The sequence below is a fragment of the Cynocephalus volans genome, chromosome 4, assembly GCF_027409185.1.
Source record: "Cynocephalus volans isolate mCynVol1 chromosome 4, mCynVol1.pri, whole genome shotgun sequence".
Lineage (NCBI taxonomy): Eukaryota > Metazoa > Chordata > Mammalia > Dermoptera > Cynocephalidae > Cynocephalus > Cynocephalus volans.
Window position 1 is genome coordinate 101,559,028 of NC_084463.1, and position 17,745 is coordinate 101,576,772.

Genomic DNA, 17,745 nt, shown 5'->3' on the forward strand with positions numbered 1-17,745 from the left:
TAAATTAATACTCATAAACATCAGTTTCATGATATTACAGGAAAACATATTGAATATTTTCCTAATTTAGTTTATTGTCCATATTGTTTTATTTTTTGAGCATACAGATATTTTGTACTTGCATAGAGTCAGTGAACCCATTTTCCCAATAAGACCGGAAGTTTTTAGTTAGGAGAGCTTCATTAGGAGTATCCTGTCATGCTGGTTTTTAGGAACTTGTTTTTTAAACTCTCAGGGATTCTACTACAGAAAATTGACAGGTTTGTAGAACATGTATAAATACCTAATTTAGCCATGGCCTTCAGGGTGAAAATGAGGACAGTGCCAGGCTGTTCTTGAGAAGCATGGATTTGACAGGATCGACCAGGAACTTCCTTCTAATATTGCCCAAATTCAAAGGGAATACAGCAAGTTAGACATTTTAGTTCAATGTGTAGCTTTTCTGGAAAATTAATTCAAGTACAGAGTAAGAAATGCCTCTTTAGCTTCATTCATTCAATAAACATTCATTCACTAATGTTTATTGAGTAATTATTTTATATTGGGTACTGTGGGTAGAGATGAGTAAGGTAAGTTTTGTGCCCTCAAGGAGTTTAAAGCCTGTATTAGAAAATGTATTTAAAAGTAACTTTACAATTTGATTTTTCACAGTAAACTCAGATAAATTAAATGCCTGAAATCATTCACCTAGTAACTAATAATGTATTTTTTACAGTAGTAATGTGAAAACATTGTTATGAAAGCACAGAAAATGGAGAGATTAATTTTGCCTAATGATAAGAGAAATGTTTATTTAAAAATGATGTTTGGAAAGAGTCTTGAAGAATGAATATAATTTTTTTCATTAGAGATAAGATCAGGAAGAGGAAGTGAAAACTGGACTACATATAGTTTTGATAGATGCTTTAATAGATGGTGAGATGTGCGTATTAGGAGAGACCATAGAAGGAAGAGGGATACAGTTTGGAGGAGATGATGGGCTCCATTTTGTATATTTAGGTTCTGAAGAGCCTAGGAGACATTGGGGTGAATATGTTTGGCAGATAGTCAAATATCTGACCTTTAGCTGAAAATTTGTGCCTGAAGATCTTGCTTTGGGGGTGAGGTGACTATGAGACAATAGTTAGAGATGAAATCACATTTAGGATAAGATGAGAAGTTGTGTTTGGAACCCCCAGGAACATTAACATTTGAGGGGTAAATGGTAAAGAGTAGCATGCACTATAGTTCATTATTTTCATAGTGTATGATTTGTAAAAATCCTATCTTATTTTTTTCTAGATTGTAATGTTTGAGGGCAGGTACTATCTTATTCTGTTACTAATTCCTACCTTAATACTGTACAAGAAGTATATGAAGGTTAGCAAATGAAGCAGAAGCCAGAAACTTAAAACCTTATATTGGAAAGTCTAGATGCAACTCCACCCATTTGGATGACTATTGAAAAAGGAAAACTGGGAACACCCCGAACATAGTCTTTCTTATCCTGAACAGGTTCTGTCAAATCTTAAAGTTTGCTCTTTAACTTTTAGACTCAATTTTTTTTTTTTAACAGTGGGGAAGTAGTTAGGATGCATATGTGTTCATCCCTGAATGTGTTCTCTCTTTTAGAAATAAGAGGCTGCTTTTGCTATCTTCTTCATATTGGCTGTACAGAGACTGGCTGCTCCATTTTCCAATCCCAAGTAGTCTGCAACTTTACTTCATATTATAGCATAGCTTCCAGCACATGCATTGAATTCTCCCATGGCAATCACCATGACACTGCAGTCAAGACAAACATCGCAGCTTCAAAAAAATCACTGATCATGGGAATGTTGTTTGTTCCTTAGCATTTGTATATAGACCTTCTCTGTATGGTTATCTCTAGTTGTTTGGGTAAAACCAACTTATTTGTACTACTGATTGTTAGATTATGATTCCCCTCCCATCTCTGAAAGGGATTGAAGGATATAAGAACACCAGAGTGGGAAAAGATTAAATACAGAGAACAAAATCATACTGGGTGGAAAGGCTAAGGATTTTCTCAATAAGTTCAGAATACCTTTAAGAGTAGAGGGGACATACAGGCAGGCACCCAAACAAGAACTTTTAATGCAGGAAATAATGGAAGTAAGGACTTTCTAGAGCCTGTAGATGACATTCCTGTTGTTATTACAGCCTATCACTCACAGCCCTGAAAGCCTGCTAACCTTTGCCTCCATAAGTTGGTTGTCCCTGGGTTTCTCTTACCTTCCTTGCAGGAACTGAAGTGTGTAAAATTGTATGATACTGGGAGTAACCTGTAGTTTGATGGCTTTTGTTATTATGAGCACCAGTATATCTTGATATTTTCTTTCTGAAATTGTATTTTTGTCATTCAGGATATTTTTGTTATATTAATCCCAGTATTTACTATATTACCATGAGAGTAAATTATTCCTATAGTAAGAAAAAAAAAAAAAGGAAAATAATCATTGCTCTTGGTTTTCCATTTTTTAATTCTTTTTTTGAATTGTGTTTTGAAAAAGCCATTTAAAAATTTGAGTAATTATAATATTTAGTAATTTTATTAAGCATACTTCTCTATTTTTATTGTAGATCTAAACTTAGTCTTTTTCAATCAAGAATCAGTTTACAGAAGGCAAGTGTGAAGGTGAGTTTTTGAAAAGTATTTCACAATTAAGAAAACTCTTAGCTTATAAAGAGTTGGATCTTTAGAGGGTGGAGGCGGGTTATTTCTACCTTAGAGAAGCATTTTAAAGTCATTAACTCAGGGAAAAACTTTCTCTCCCAGTTCATTGAGGGTTTTTCACCTAGGTGTCAGCACTTGGGACACAGTTTACTTCTCAAGACTGCTTTAGGGATGACTTTCTATACTTTAACACTTGGGGTAGCCTGTTGTCTTTAACACTTAGTCCAGGAGAATTAGTCCAGAGACTTTAGAAAGCTCTACAGAATCCATTTTATTCCAACTTAGACCTCTGTGCATTTATTCTGGGTCAGATACAAGTGAATTTTTCCTATGTGACCTTTGAGCTATGGAATACCTGATGAGTAAGCTTAGCAACTTGGTTTTGGCTGCCAGGCTCCCAGCTAGCATATAGTTCTGACACGTTAAGAATGTTGATTTTTTTAAAAACTATTTTCTAACTCCACTGGATTTGAAGATAAGGTACCTTCTTCAATTTGGAACCTTTATTTTCCCATCTGAATAAAATGAAAATATCTCAACATTCTCTAGAAAGCTTTGGAAATATGTTAAGCATAAATAAAAAATATTTGAAAGTGCTTTTACCATGTGTAACAGTTCTAGCCATTGTTTCATTCCTCAATAGTGATGAATAATATTTATATACATCTAAATGTTTTCTCTACATTGTTATTCTCGGTGGGGAGCTTATAATTGCCAGCTAGGAGTAGTAGCCTTATGTGTCTTGCAGTGCAATATCAGTTGGCACTGATTTATTTCTTTTACTGTATTTTAGTTAAAAGCCCGGCGATCTGAGTGTAATTCAAAAGCTACCCACGCAAGGAATGATTATCTTCTTACACTAGCAGCAGCAAATGCACATCAGGATCGCTACTATCAAACAGATTTAGTTAACATTATGAAGGTAATACAGTTTTAATATCTGTGGTAATTGTGCTTCATTAACAAAAACAACTCACAAGTTGGATGTTGGATATATGGGATTGAGTCTACAGAACAGTAGCCAGGCTACTTTGCATTTCCTTGGAATACACTTGATATTGTTTGAGCAACCTTTGCTTCAGGTAATTCAGAATTAATTTTTAGTGAAAGAAAATGTTTATAGCCAAATCACATTGAAGGTTTGTATTACTCCCTAGCTGTGGCAGATATTTGCTGTATAGTGGTTATTGATATATAAGATTGATGTATAAGATATGAGATAATAACTCTTTAGCAGGGAAACTACTTCTGAGCTATTTCCTGAGACTCGGGTCATTAGTATCAATAAAGTATGACTATCGAACATCACTGTGGTTGAATTGCTTGCTTTACTAATCAACAACGGAGAATGGGGATGCAGTCAGAGCAGGTGCTCTTTTTCCTGTAGTGACTCTGGGAAAGAGATAATCTTCTATTAGAAACTCCAAGTTTTTTTCTTGTAAGTAGAACAGGACATTTGCTGGGACCTTCAGGAAAAAAATGAAGTGTTGAAGGGAGCCAAACTGGACTAAGACATATCCTATTGCAGAAAATTTTTTTTTCTTTTTGTTCACTGACTGAAATCCTCTTTTCCTAGCTCCTATCCTGTTGTGACTTCTGCTGGTTAAAATACATGTTAGACTACAGAGAAACAAAGAATTGTTTTGACATCCCAGATGAGAACTCTGCATACGTTTTCCCATAAAGTGTCAGACCTAGAGGCTTAGGTTTTTCAGTATTTTATTAGGTGTTAAGTAGTGCTTCAGTCTTACAAAGACCAACTGGAGACTTGGCCTCCCACTCTAACATGGTTTCTCTAGGAAAATATGTATACTTGGTTTCAAACAACATGTTTACTAAAGTTGATTTTTTAGCACAACTTGCATTTAAAGTTGTGGATTCTCTTTACCCTCTGTATGCCTACCATTAGATCAAAGCTGAGAAGTATATATATTTTTTCTCTATGAATAGTTAAAAATGAAAATTATATTATCTTGAGTAGCAGCAAAAATAAACACTTGTGTTTTTAAAATTCAATCTATAGCCAAAAAAGATGGCCTTCAATAAACAAGGAAAGGTATATTACTGTTTTGGGGATCTGCCCGTTGCCAAAAGCAAAGAGGGAGTTAATGGGTCTTGCCGGCTCTCATATTATTATGTGTCCTTGAACTTAATTTGAAGTCCTCATGCTTATATTTGATCAGCATTGGGTAGATTATTCTTCAGATAATTCGTTTCTTGAAACCTTGTAGGGTACTGAATTGATTGAAAATAGAAGCAGGAGTCCCTCCTGTCCCTTAAAAATGAGAAACCATATTCTCAGTTTTCAAATAGTGTGAAGTGACTCATTTTCTTCTTCATGCTAATACTGTAGTCTGCAGTACTGGAAAACTCCCATCAATCATACTATTAGCTGCTTAGTAAATTTGCATCATTGAATTGACAGGTGCCTTTCTTGGAAACATCTATTTTTCTGAATTGATATTAAGGTGATAATGTTCTAATAGAATCTCTAAAAAAAGTTATATGAATGACTTAGAAGCAGGGGATTTGATTCATTGATTCAAACATACACTAATAATTAATAGTCACCTACAGTGTGCTAACTTCTAGGCTAGGCATTGGGAAGAAGCAAAGATAAATAAGACACACTATTCTTCCTCAAAGAGCTCAATCTGGTGGAAGAGAAAGATACATAGAAATGGTTACAAATTAGAATGAAATCACTTACTGCTAGTGGTCTATAGTTAGTAATAACAGCTATCTTTTTTTTTTTTATTGCTTAATATTGCCCTGGCATTATCTTAACCATTTTAGACATATTAACCCTTCTCATTTTCTTCTTTATCCTTTATCATAGTTCATTATATAGGGTTTGTTGTATATGCCTTTTATTGTGTTGAGATACATTCCTTCTATAACTAATTTACTGAGAATCTTTATCATGAAGGGACATTGAATTTTGTCAAATGCTTTTTTTGCATCTATTAAGATGATCATATGGTTTTTGTCCTCGATTTTGTTGATGTGGTGTATCACATTTATTGACTTGTGGATGTTGAACTATCCTTATATCCCTGGGATGAATCCCATTTGATCGTGGTGTATAATGTTTTTGATGTGTTGCTGTATTCTGTTTGCTAATATTTTGTTGAGGATTTTTGCATCTATGTTCATCAGAGATATTGGCCTGTAGTTTTCTTTTTTTGTTTTATCTTTGGTTGTGATATCGGGGTGATAACTGGCCTCATGGGATGAGTTTGGGAGAGTGGCCTCTGTTTTAATTTTCTGGAATAGTTTGAAGAGAATTTGTAATAATTTCTCTTTAAAGGTTTGGTAAAATTCAGCAGTAAAGCCATCCAGTCCTGGGGTTTAATATGTTGGGAGACTGCTGATTAGTGCTTCAATCTTGTTGCTTGTTACTGGTCTGTTCAGGTTTTCTGTGTCTTCTTGGTTCAGTCTTGGTAGTTTGCATGTGTACAGAAAATTATTTCCTCCAGGTTTTCAAATTTGCTGATGTGTAGATATATATGATAGTCTTTAATGATTCTTTGTATTTCTGTGGTATTGATTGTAATGTCTCTTCTTTCACTTCTGATTTTTGTTATTTAGACCTTCTCTCTTATTTTTCTAGTTAGTCTAGCTAATCGTTTGTCTATTTTGTTTATCTTCTCAAACAACCAACTTTTTGTTTCATTGATCATTTGTATTGTTTTTTATGTCTCTATTTCATCTAGTTCTGCCCTGATCTTTATTTCCATCTACTAATTTTGGGAGTGGATTGTTCTTTTTCTAGTTCTTTGATGTGTATTATTAGGTTGTTTATTTGAAATCTTTCTATTCTTTTGATATAAGTGTTTATTGCAATAAACTTCCCTCTTACTACTGCTTTTGCTGTATCCCACAGGTTTTGGTATGATGTGTCTTTATTTTCATTAGTTTCAAGAAATTTTTTGATTTCCTGTTTAATTTCTTCTTGGATACATAGGTCATTCAGGAGCATGTTGTTTAATTTCCATGTGTATTTATAGTTTCCTGAGTTTTGCTTGTTATTGGTTTCTTAAAATTTGTTGAGATTTGATATGTGATCTAACATGTGGCCTATCCTGGAGAATGTTCTATGTACTGATGAGAAGAATGTATATTCTGTAGTTGTGCCATGAAATGTTCTATAGATATCTGCCAAGTTGAGTTAGTCTAAAGTGCAGTTAAATTCTGTGTTTCTTGGTTGGTTTGTTGCCTACGTGATGTGTCCAATACTGAGAGAGGTGTCCAGGTCCCCAACTATTATTATATTTGGTTCTGTCTCTTTCTTTAGGTCCGGTAGTGTTTCCTTTATATATCTGGATGCTGCAGTGTTGGGTGTATATATATATTTATGATTATTATGTCTTCTTGATGGATAGTTCCCTTTATCATTATATAATGGCCTTTTTTTCATCTCTTTTTACGGTATTTGGTTTAAAATCTGTTTTATCCAATATAGGTATAGCTACTCCTGCTCATTTTTAGTTTCCATTTGCATGGTCTGTCTTTTTCCATTCCTTCACTATTAGTCTGTGTGTATAGGTGAGGTGAGTCTCTTGAAGACAGTATATAGTTAGGTTAAGGTTTTTAATCCAGTCAGTCAGTCTGTGTGAAGACAGTATATAGTTAGGTTAAGGTTTTTAATCCAGTCAGTCAGTCTGTGTCTTTTGGGTGGAGAATTTAATCCATCTACATTTAGGGTTGCTATTGAAAGGTATTGTCTTACTCCTGACATTTAATTGCTTCTCATATGGTTGATTTAAACATCTTTTGTTCCTTTCCTCTCCTTTTATTGTTTGTCTTTGGTGTTTGTTGGTTTTTTGAGGTGGTATGGTATTGTTTCTTTCTCTTTCTTGTTTGCATATCTGCTATACCAGTGGGGTGTGTTCTTTCCTGTGTATTCATGGTAGTGATTATCATTGTTTTGTTTCCAGGTGCAGGATTCCCTTAAGGATTTCTTGTAGAGCTGGTTGTGTGGTGGTGAACTCCTGCAGTTTTGGTTTGTCTGGGAAATACCCTATTTGCCCTTCATTTCTGAAGGATTGTTGTGTATAGTATTCTTGGCTGGCAGGTTTTTTTTCTTGTAGTACTTTGAATATATCATCTTATTCTCTTCTGACCTTTAGAGTTTCTGTTGAGAAGTCTGCTGGTAGTCTGATGGAGGCTCCCTTATTGGTGACTTGATGCTTTTCTCTTGCTGTTTTTAAGATTCTCTCTTTGTCTTTGAGCTTTGCCGATTTGAATATAATGTGTCTCAGAGAGGACCTTTTTGGATTGAATCTGGGGATCTTTGAGCCTCTTGAATGTGGAAGTCTGTATCACTACCAATACCTGGAAAGTTTTCTACTTTAATTTCATTGAATGTGTTTGTTTTCTGTGTCTTTTCCTTTCTCCTCTTCCTTGTGGAAAACACGTGATTTCTATATTTGTGCTTTTAAGATAGTCTACTAGCTCTCTTAGATTTTCTTCACTTTTTAAAAATTCTTTTTTTCTTTCTTTTTTTTTGTCTACTTGCATATTTTAAAAAGGCTGTCTTTGGGATCAGAAATTCTTTCTGCTGCTTGCTCTAGCCTGTTGCTTACACTCTCAATTGTAGTTTTTATTTCATTGAATGAGCCTTTCAAATCCAGGAGTTCTGCTACCTTCTTTTTTATGGTATTTATCTTCTTTTAAATTTCCTCCTTCATGTCCTGGATTGTTTTTTTCCTTTCACTTTGTTGTCTAACTGAGTCTTCTTGTGTCCTACTAAGTCTCTTTGAGATTGCTAATTGGAATTTTTTTTTTTTTTTTTTTTTTTTTAGACATTTCTAGGTTTCCTGTCATTTGTGGGTCTGGTATTTGAGAATTACAGTATTCCTTTGGTGATGTTGTGTTTTCTTGTTCTTTTGTATTTCTTGTATCCCTATTTTGATTTCCAGTCATCTGGTCAATTGGTTGCTTCTTCTGTTACTCTGGGTTGGCTTTTGGGGAGAAAGACTCCCTCCTGTAGATTTGTTATATATTGCCCATTATGTGGGGTGTTTTAGTTCCTGGTAGATTCAGTAGTTTTAGTAGTTCCAGGTAGACTCGGTTGTTCAAGGTAGACTCGGTAGTTCCAGTAGGTGCCAGCAGATATGGCTGTGGCTGTGCAGGTTAGTGGGGACCATGTGTGCAACCAGGACAACTGGGGATGCATGGACAGCTGGACAGTTAGGCTCATGCATGTGGGTTTGGCCACATGGGCAGCTGTGGTGGTGGGACTACGTGGGCAGCTGAATGTTTGGGGCTGCATGGGCAGCTGGATGACTGAGTACACGTGGCAGGTAGGGCCACACAGGAAGCTGGGTTGCTGGGCCTGTGCAGGTGGTCAGGTGGGTGAGGCTGTGTAGTTGTCTAGACTGCTGGGCCCACTTGGGAGGGATGGGACATGCAGGTGGCAGTACAGGTGGGGCTGCATGTGTCACTGGACAGGTGGGCCCAGGTGGGCAAGTGGGACAGCTCTCATGGCCAGGTGATTGGTATCACGTGAGACGCTGAGATCACATGTGTCGCTGGAAGGCTGGAGCTGCATAGGTGGCTGGTGCCACATGGGTGGCTTGGTGGGGCTGCATGGGTGGTGTGGGTCACGTGTTTGAGTGCACTGTGCAGGATGAACTCCTGTGTGGAGAGAAGGGTCATGGCTCTGGGACTACACGAAATCACAGGCAACCATGGCGGTGGTGAGTGTGGGCTAGGGCAGGAGCAGGAGGAGGGTTAGTACTGGGCAGTGCTCACAGCCAATCAGATTCTTTCCGCACCAAGGAAGAATTCCTTCTGGCTGATCGTGGTGTCAGACGTGTGGCAGCAGCTGGATCTGCATGCCTCTTTCTCCTCTACATGACCTTGCTTGATTTTCATGCTCCACAGGGTCCTCAACAGGCTCCTGCTGCCCTTTCATGCTCTTCCACCAATTTTCTCCCTTGTACTTAGCTGTCCATTCCTTGCTCTGGTCCCTTCCTGTGGGAGGATCGTGTGTTGAGCACCTCTATTCTTCCATCTTGACCCACCTCCAGTAAAGTGCAATGTAAATCCAATATTTCTCTGCTTATTTTTTGTCTAGATGATCTGTCCAATGCTGAGAGAGCAGTGTTGGTGATCCCAACTATTGTTGTGTTAGAGCCTATCTCTCCCATTAGGTCTAATAATAATTGCCTTTTATATCTGGGTACTCTGATGTTGGATGCATATAAATTTGTGATTATTGTATCCTATTGCTGAATTGATCTCTTTATCATTATATAATGTCCTCCTTTGTCTCTTTTTATAGTTTTTGGTTTAAAGTCTGTTTTATCCCATTTAAGTATAGCTACTTCTGCTCATTTTTGGTTACCATTTGTGTGGAATATCTTTTTCCATCTCTTCACTATTAGTCTATGTGTGTCCATACTGGTGAAGTGAGTTTCTGTCAGGCAAGCATATAGTTGGGTCTTGGTTTTTATCCGTTCAGCCTGTCTATATTTTTAAGTGGGGAATTTAATCCATTAATATTCAGGGTTGTTATTGAGAAGTATTGACTTAACTACTGCCATTTTATTAATTTTTGTGGTGGTTTTATATTTCTTCTGTTCCTTTCTTTCCCTTTTATCGTTTGTCGTAGCTGTTTGATGTGTTTTTGTAGTGATAAGACCCAGTCTTTCTGTTTCTCATTTGTTATCTGCTTTACTAGTGGGTTTTATTCTTTCTCACGTATTTTTGATGGTAGTTATTGTTCTTTTGATTCCAGATATAGGACTCCCTTGAGAATTTCTTGTAGGGCCTGCCTTGCAGTGGTGAATTTCTGCAGTTTTTGTTTGTCTAGCAAAGACAGTATTTCTCCTTCATTTCTGAAGGATAGCTTTGCTGGGTATAGTGTTCTTGGCTGGCAGTTTTTTTCTTTTAGCACTTTGAATATATCATCCCACTCTCTCCTGGCTTGTAAGGATTCTGTTGAGAAGTCTGCTGTTAGTCTGATGGGGATTACTTTATGGGTGACTTCATACTTTTCTCTTGCTGTTTTTAGAATTCTCTCTTTGACTTTTGACAGTTTGACTATACTGTGTCTCTGGGAAGACCTTTTTGGGTTGAATATGTTTGGGGATCTATGAGCCTCTTGGATCTGGAAAACCATGTCTCTCCCAACACTTGGATAGTTTTCAGTTATTATTTCATTAAATAGGTTTTCAATGCCTTTTTCTTTGTCTTCATCTAACAGAAAAGTCATTATATGGATGTTTGTATCCTCATATTTATCCAATAAATCTCATATGCTTTCTTCATTTTTTTAGCTTAGTTCGATTTTTTTTTTTTTTTTGGTCCAACTGAGTTAATTCAAAAACCCTGTCATCAAGATCAGAAATTCTTTCTTCTGCTTTTTCTAACCTGTTGCTTAAGCTCTTGGATGTATTTTTTATTTTGTTGAATGAATTCTTCACTTCAGGATTTCTGCTTTGTTCTTTTATATGGCATCACTGTCAATTGAATGTTACCCCCACGCTCACTGTAACTGTTTGGGGTGGGAAATCCTATTATGGTAATTGAAAGGTGGGCCTTGAAGAGGTGAAGTTGATGGTTTAATGGTCATGGGCATGGTTCTGGGGCTTTAAAAGAAGAGCACATGAGAAGTTCTCTCTCTTTGCTCTGCCGTTCTCACCATGTGACACCCTGCATTGCTGTAGAGTCACCTCACCTGATGTATTCCCTGGATTGTCAAATTCCCAGCCTCCAAAACTGTAAGCAATAAATTTCCTTTTCTTCTGAATATTTTGTTACAAGCAGCAGAAATGGACTAATACAGATATCTATCTCTTTGTTGAATTTCTCCTTCATGCCCTGGAATGTTTTTTCTGACTTCATTGTGATTTCTATCTATATTTCCTTGCATCATATTGAGTCTCCTTATTGTTCAGAATTCCTTTTCAGGTATTTTGTATGTTTCTTGTTGTTTGGGGTCTGGTACTAGAAAATTATTGTCTTTTGGGGGTTTATCATGTTTCCTTGTCTTTTCATGTTTCTCATATCTCTGCATTGATGTCTGGGCATCTGATGGGACAGTTACTTCTAAATTTTGGAAAAGTTTTTGAAGAGAGAACCTCTTTCCCATAGAAGTGTTCTATATTGACAGTTGGGTTGGATGTTTTAGGTTTGATTCTAGGTGAGCTCTGTAGTGTGGTCTTCATTTGACCTGCTCAACTGTATTCAATATTGGAGTTGTCTGTGGGTACCATTGTAGCCTAGGCAGTGGGACCCTCAGGAGTTTCTTGTTGAGGTGGGTGACACTGGGCAGGGTTGTTGTGGCTGTGGGCCTGGCAGCTCGGTCGAAGCCTGCTGTGTAGTGTCAGAGCCACTGCCTGATTCACTGTTGATCAGGGAGCAGGTGTACACTGGTGCAGCAGGGCCTAGCAGCTCTGTAGAAGGCCTCTGGATCAGGGGCTGAGCCTAGAGCAAGCCTGTAAGAATGCAGCAGGATCCATTGGCTTGGTAGAGGTCTGTGGTGGAGAGAAAAACCTGCTACCTGATCTTCTGTTGGTCAGGGAGCAGGTATACACTGTTGCAGTAGGGCCTGGCAGCTCTGTAGAGGGCCACTTGATCAGCTGTTGAGCCTGGAGCAAGCCTGCAAGGGTGCCACAGGACCCAGTGTCTCTGCAGGGGCCTGCCTTGAAGGGTAGAAGACCCTGCCTGATCTGCTGTTGGTCACAGAGTAAGTGTCAATGGGTGCATCAGTTCCTGTAAGCTCTGTAGGGGGCCACTTGATCAGCTGCTGAGCCTGGAATGAGCCTGCAAGGAGGGAGCAGTTCCCCAGTGGCTGTATGGAGGGCCACATGGGAAGAGGAACTTCTGCCAGACTGGCTGTCAGCGATGTGGGCAACTGTGGGCTCAGTGGGCCCACAGGTTGTGCAGGGCAGGTCCACATGAATGTGGGGGACTACCACCTATTGGTGACTTCCCTGCTCGGCAGGTCTGCCTGCTCACCTGCGGGGGCAGGAGTGCCACATGGGTTCAGGAGCTGGGGTCTTGGTATTTCTGTCTGGCCTAGGCTCCAGGTAGCCAGGATTGCAGTCCTGCTGGTACCTGTATGAACATGGTAGAATGTAGGTGAGGCCTCCAGATGGAGGGAGTCAGTTTCACCAGGTCCAGGGCAGGGCGCACTTTAGCTGCAGGTTCAGTTTCAGGATGGCACTGTGCCATAGCTGCTTAGGGCAGGGTGGGGATTCCTCTCCCTGGGCTTCTACTATGAGGCCAGGTAGCTGTGCAAACTCCCATTTACTCTCCAACTGGGTTTGGAGCCTAAATGGACTGGGGACTCTTTGGCAGGGATTGCTGGTATTTGTTGCAGCAGTAGAAGCAGCTGTGTTTTTTCCAGCTTATTTCTCTCTGCCTGACCCCAAGCTGGTCCCTGCAGCTAGGCAGAGGCTGGATACCTTGCTCTGCTCTCTATGGTGCTATTCCTGTCTTCTGCTCTCCAGAAGGATTTTGTAACTTCCTCAGTGTTCTGAAGTGTATTTCTTCAGTCAGTCTAGTCTAAGTATATTTGTTTGTTGTTTTGGGCTTTTTTTGGAGGGGGGGCAGGGGGGGCGGCTGGCCAATATGAGGATCCAAACCTTCAAACTTGGTGATTTTGGTCTCTTTTTATGGTGGGGAACGAGCGCCAGACACCTTTAGTTGGCTGTCATGCTTTGCCTTTGCCTCTTTCTATTTGTGTCTTTTTTAGTTTTTTTCATCAACATTTTATAGTTTTTGTTGTAGAGATCTTTCATTTGCATGTTTATATTTACTCTGAGGTGCTTCATTTTGGGGGTGCCTATTGTAAATAGTATTATTTTCTTGATTTCTTTGTAAAATATTTTGTTATTGACATTTAGAAATGCTACTGATATTTGTATGTTGATTATGTAGCTTGCAACTTTACTGAATTTGTTTATTACTGCTAGCAATTTTTTGATGAAGTCTTTAGGGTTTTTGACCCAGCAACTCCACTACTGGGTATGTATCCAAAGGAAATGAAATCTATATATTGAAGAGACATCTGCACTCCCATGTTCATTGCAGCACTATTCACAATAGCCAAGAGATGGAATCAACCTAAATGTCCATCAATGGATGAATAGATTTAAAAAATGTATATATACACAACGGAATACTACTCAGCTATTAAAAAAATGAAATCATCTCATTTCTAGCAATGTGGATGGAACTGAAGACCATCATGTTAAGTGAAGAAAGCCGGGTACAGAAAGACAAATACTGCCTGGTCTCTCTCATATGTGGAATCTTAAAAGAAAAAAAAAAAAGTGGTTCTCGTAGAAGTAGAAAATAGAAAAATGGTTATGAGAGGCTGGGCATGGAAGAGAGTTGGGGGCAGTGGGAAGGAGGTAGATTAATGGGTACAAAGTCATAGGTAGATAGGAGAAACAAGTTCTGGTATTATAGGCTGACTATGGCTAATCATATTGTATTATATATTTCTAAATAGCTAGAAAAGAGGGTCGTAAATGTAATTACCACAAAGAAAAGGTAAATGCTTAGGTGATGGATATGCTATCTACCCTAAGTGAATCATTGTACAACATATGCATGTATTGAAATAACATACTGTACCCCACAAATATGTACAATTAAGAATAAATATAGAAAAATAAAACGTGAAAAGAACAGTTGCAGATGAAAACTTGATATCAAAAACTTGCCACTTTTATTTTCTTTATTCTGTATAGCAAATAATTGTAAGTGCCTCTTTACTGAAGAAATGAGATGAGTGTTGTATGAATTATTGCTGTCAGGGACCTTAAAAATTAGAAGTAAATCTAAGACATCCACAAAAATAACTACAGTCTAAAATTATGTAATAGTAATAGCCATCATTTATTAAGCTTTTATTTTATATAGGCTTTACATTCATACTATCTCATTTAATTCTCAAGACAGTCCTACATATAAAAGAATAACTGCCTTCCTGTGTTTCTATGAATGCAAGTAGTACAAATAGCCATCTATAGGGTATCAGATGTCACTAGAATGTAAGCTTCCTGAAAGCAGGTATTTTGTTTTGTTCCCTGTTGTATACCTAGCACCAAAAATTGGTGTTGAATGAATGAAGAGGTAGCAATAGCAATGGTCTTTCTTCATGACGTTTTCTTCATAGAGGAATTAGCCTCTTAGCCAAGCTTTTTACTGTGAGTAGTATGTCAGCAGGCTATGGTGGCAGAGAGTGGGATTTCACAGGGATGGACTTTTATGAGAAGGAGAGTAAAAGTGAAATATAGAAGAAATATAGAAAAAATGTATAGGCTCTGTTGGTCTTGGGAAGAGGCATGAGAGTACTTGCTGAGTGCTAGCAATAGTTGGTTGTTTTTTTTTAATTGAAGTTGAAAACAATTTACTTGACCTTGAGGAAGGAATTCTAAAATGTCACTAAAGTGGCTTTAAAAATAAAATGCAAGTTAAAATGTGAATGTTTGACTGTTTATCATCATAGGTTTTTAATGCAGTTTTCTATGAAGTCTGGTATTTTCTCAGATTTTATTTTGGTTTTTTTAGTATATAAAGCCATTTTCATACATTATATATGTCAAATTATTTTTGCTGACTAGATTATAGGCTGTTAGGTTTTGGCACTCTTCCTAGATTTTGTAACATTTATTGTTGGTTAAAAACTTGAGGTAGGGGCCGACCCCGTGGCTCACCCGGGAGAGTGCGGCGCTGGGAGCACAGCAGCGCTTCCACCGCGGGTTCGGATCCTATATAGGGATGGCCGGTGTGCTCACTGGCTGAGCGCAGTGCAGGCGACACCAAGCCAAGTGTTGCGATCCCCTTACCGGTCACAAAAAAGGACAAAAAAACCAAAAAAAAAAAAAAAGAAAACTTGAGGTAGCGGACACTGATGGTATTAGCTTTGGGGTTAAAAAGGAAGTGGTATATGAACAGAATCTTCAACATTCTTAGCCATTTCTGGCTTTAGTAAGTTTTATTGATTTATCAGTCATTTATCAAATACCTTGCTGTATTGGTTTTCTTTTTCAAACCATTTTGGAAAGGCAAGTAGTATTTATTTTGCTGGTATTCTGGTGGCCGTTGATTGTGGTTCTTAGGCTGATGTAATGATGTCACAAAATATATACAATAGAGATTATATTCTATCACTGAGGTGCTTAGTCACTGTTTAAAATGATCCCTGGCCACAGACAAATGTTTTTGTTAGCACAGTGCCCTATTCCTGTAATGAGGGTAAGGTCTCATTTGTGAGCATTTGGTGATGATTTACTTAGTGTATTAGTCCGTTTTGTGTTGCTATAACAGAATTACCTGAGACTGGGTGATTTATAAAGAAAATGAAATTTATCGCTTACAGTTTCTGAGGCTGGAAAGTCCAAAGTCCATCTGGTGGTGGCAACAGTGTCTCAGGGGTCTCACTTTGCAAGATGGTAGAAGCAGAGAGAGAGAAAGACAGAGTCTCCTCTTTTTTAAAAGCCCTCAGAACCATGCCCCTCACCACCATTTTTAACCCATTCATTACTTCAGGGTCCTACAACCCAATCAGCTCTTCAAGGCCCCACCTTACAATTACCATAATGTGATTTCCCACACTCTTAACAGTCACAGTGGGGGCTAAGTTTCTAATATATAAAACTTGTGGGATACAATTCAAGCTTCATTGAGTTTTGGGGGGACATAATTCAATCCACTACACCTAGCATGACCAATATGTAGGTTAAATTTCATTCAGTAAAGAATTTAAACCTAAGAATTTTACTTCTTTATCACAAATAACATGGTATGAAGTTTGCTGAATTCCATTTTCAGACATGGCTTTGTAATTTTCAACACATAATTGCCTGTCAAGACATTCTGATAGTTTTCTTATTAACCAGGAAACACATTCCATATTTCATTCATTCTAAGATTTAGACTTTAAAAAATCTTTTAATGTTTTTTAAATTAGCAATGTTTCTTATATTCTGTGGTGTCTTAAAGAAAAGGGAGCATAATTTTGCCTAAATTTCCATTTTGTACAAGGTATAGAGGAAGAAGTAAAGAAATGTGATAAATACTCTCTACCTTCAAAGAATTAAGACAAAGACTGGTCTTTTTGTCTCTCTCTGTGTTTCTCTCCTACTCTGTCCCAGACACATACTCTAAAAAGTTAGCTGATGACACAAGGTGGTAAAACCAAAATGCCGATCAACATTTTTACAAAATTCATTAATCTGATTTTTATTCCAGATATAAGTAACTCAAAACCAAATTAAATGAGATTAAACCATTCTAACATGATCCAAGAAGGAGAAAGTCTGTAGATGAAGATTATAAGCAGTGGAATGCAGCTCATTTTCTCATAAAGTTTTTGAAGGAAGTAAGTAGACTGTTACCATTGAATTTGACGTTCTACATTGAGAGTGCAAGTATTAACTAACTTAGCCCTAACAATGAGGATGAGCCTTCTGGGATTTAAGAAAATCAGCCCCCTAAGTGAGATGCCAGGTGTAGTATTTTAAATTGATTTCAAAGAAAATCTGTATAAAAGGTAGCAGTGTATGTATACATACATGTGTGTGTAATAAAAACCATACTTTTCATGTAAGAGTAATCCATGGACAAGGTCTTAAATTGTTACCTATCAAATTTGAAGGGAAGAATAGTTGGTTTTTGTTTTTACTTTGTTTTGTTTTACTAATTTGTAGAAATACCTTTTAACATTACTATTATAAAACCATTTATGGCCCCAAAGAGAAGTGTTGGTCAGAAAATGAAACTTGAGTACGTAGAAGCACTGCAGGACCTCTGGCATGAAAATCGTTGACCAGAAGCATCCTGACTTCCATAAGCAAGGTTTATGCTTGTGAAGTAGTTCATGACCTTTAATCCTGCCAAGAACAGTAGCAAGTTCACAGGGCTTTTTGGAGTTCCACATCAGCACTATCATTTTGGAAATCAGAATAACCCCCATTTATGGAAATTGTAATTTATTGCCCATCAGTATAATTGGGGATAAATATTATTTGGCAAGAAGGGTCCCTATTCAGTGTTCTCCCCTGAGATACCTGTGCCACAGTTATTCTAATCCTACCTGTCAT

At 37.7% G+C, this 17,745-nt stretch overlaps 1 protein-coding gene across 3 annotated transcripts in view; it reads left to right on the forward strand.

Moving 5' to 3' along the window:
• The window catches only part of FCHSD2 (FCH and double SH3 domains 2), a 320,644-nt gene that overhangs the window by 171,254 nt on the left and 131,645 nt on the right, over positions 1 to 17,745 (forward strand). For all 3 annotated transcript variants that reach the window (XM_063093284.1, XM_063093285.1, XM_063093286.1), the window contains 2 exons: positions 2,581 to 2,635; positions 3,468 to 3,596. In XM_063093284.1, the coding sequence (XP_062949354.1) occupies positions 2,581 to 2,635; positions 3,468 to 3,596 (184 nt within the window). The remainder of the gene's footprint in view (positions 1 to 2,580; positions 2,636 to 3,467; positions 3,597 to 17,745) is intronic.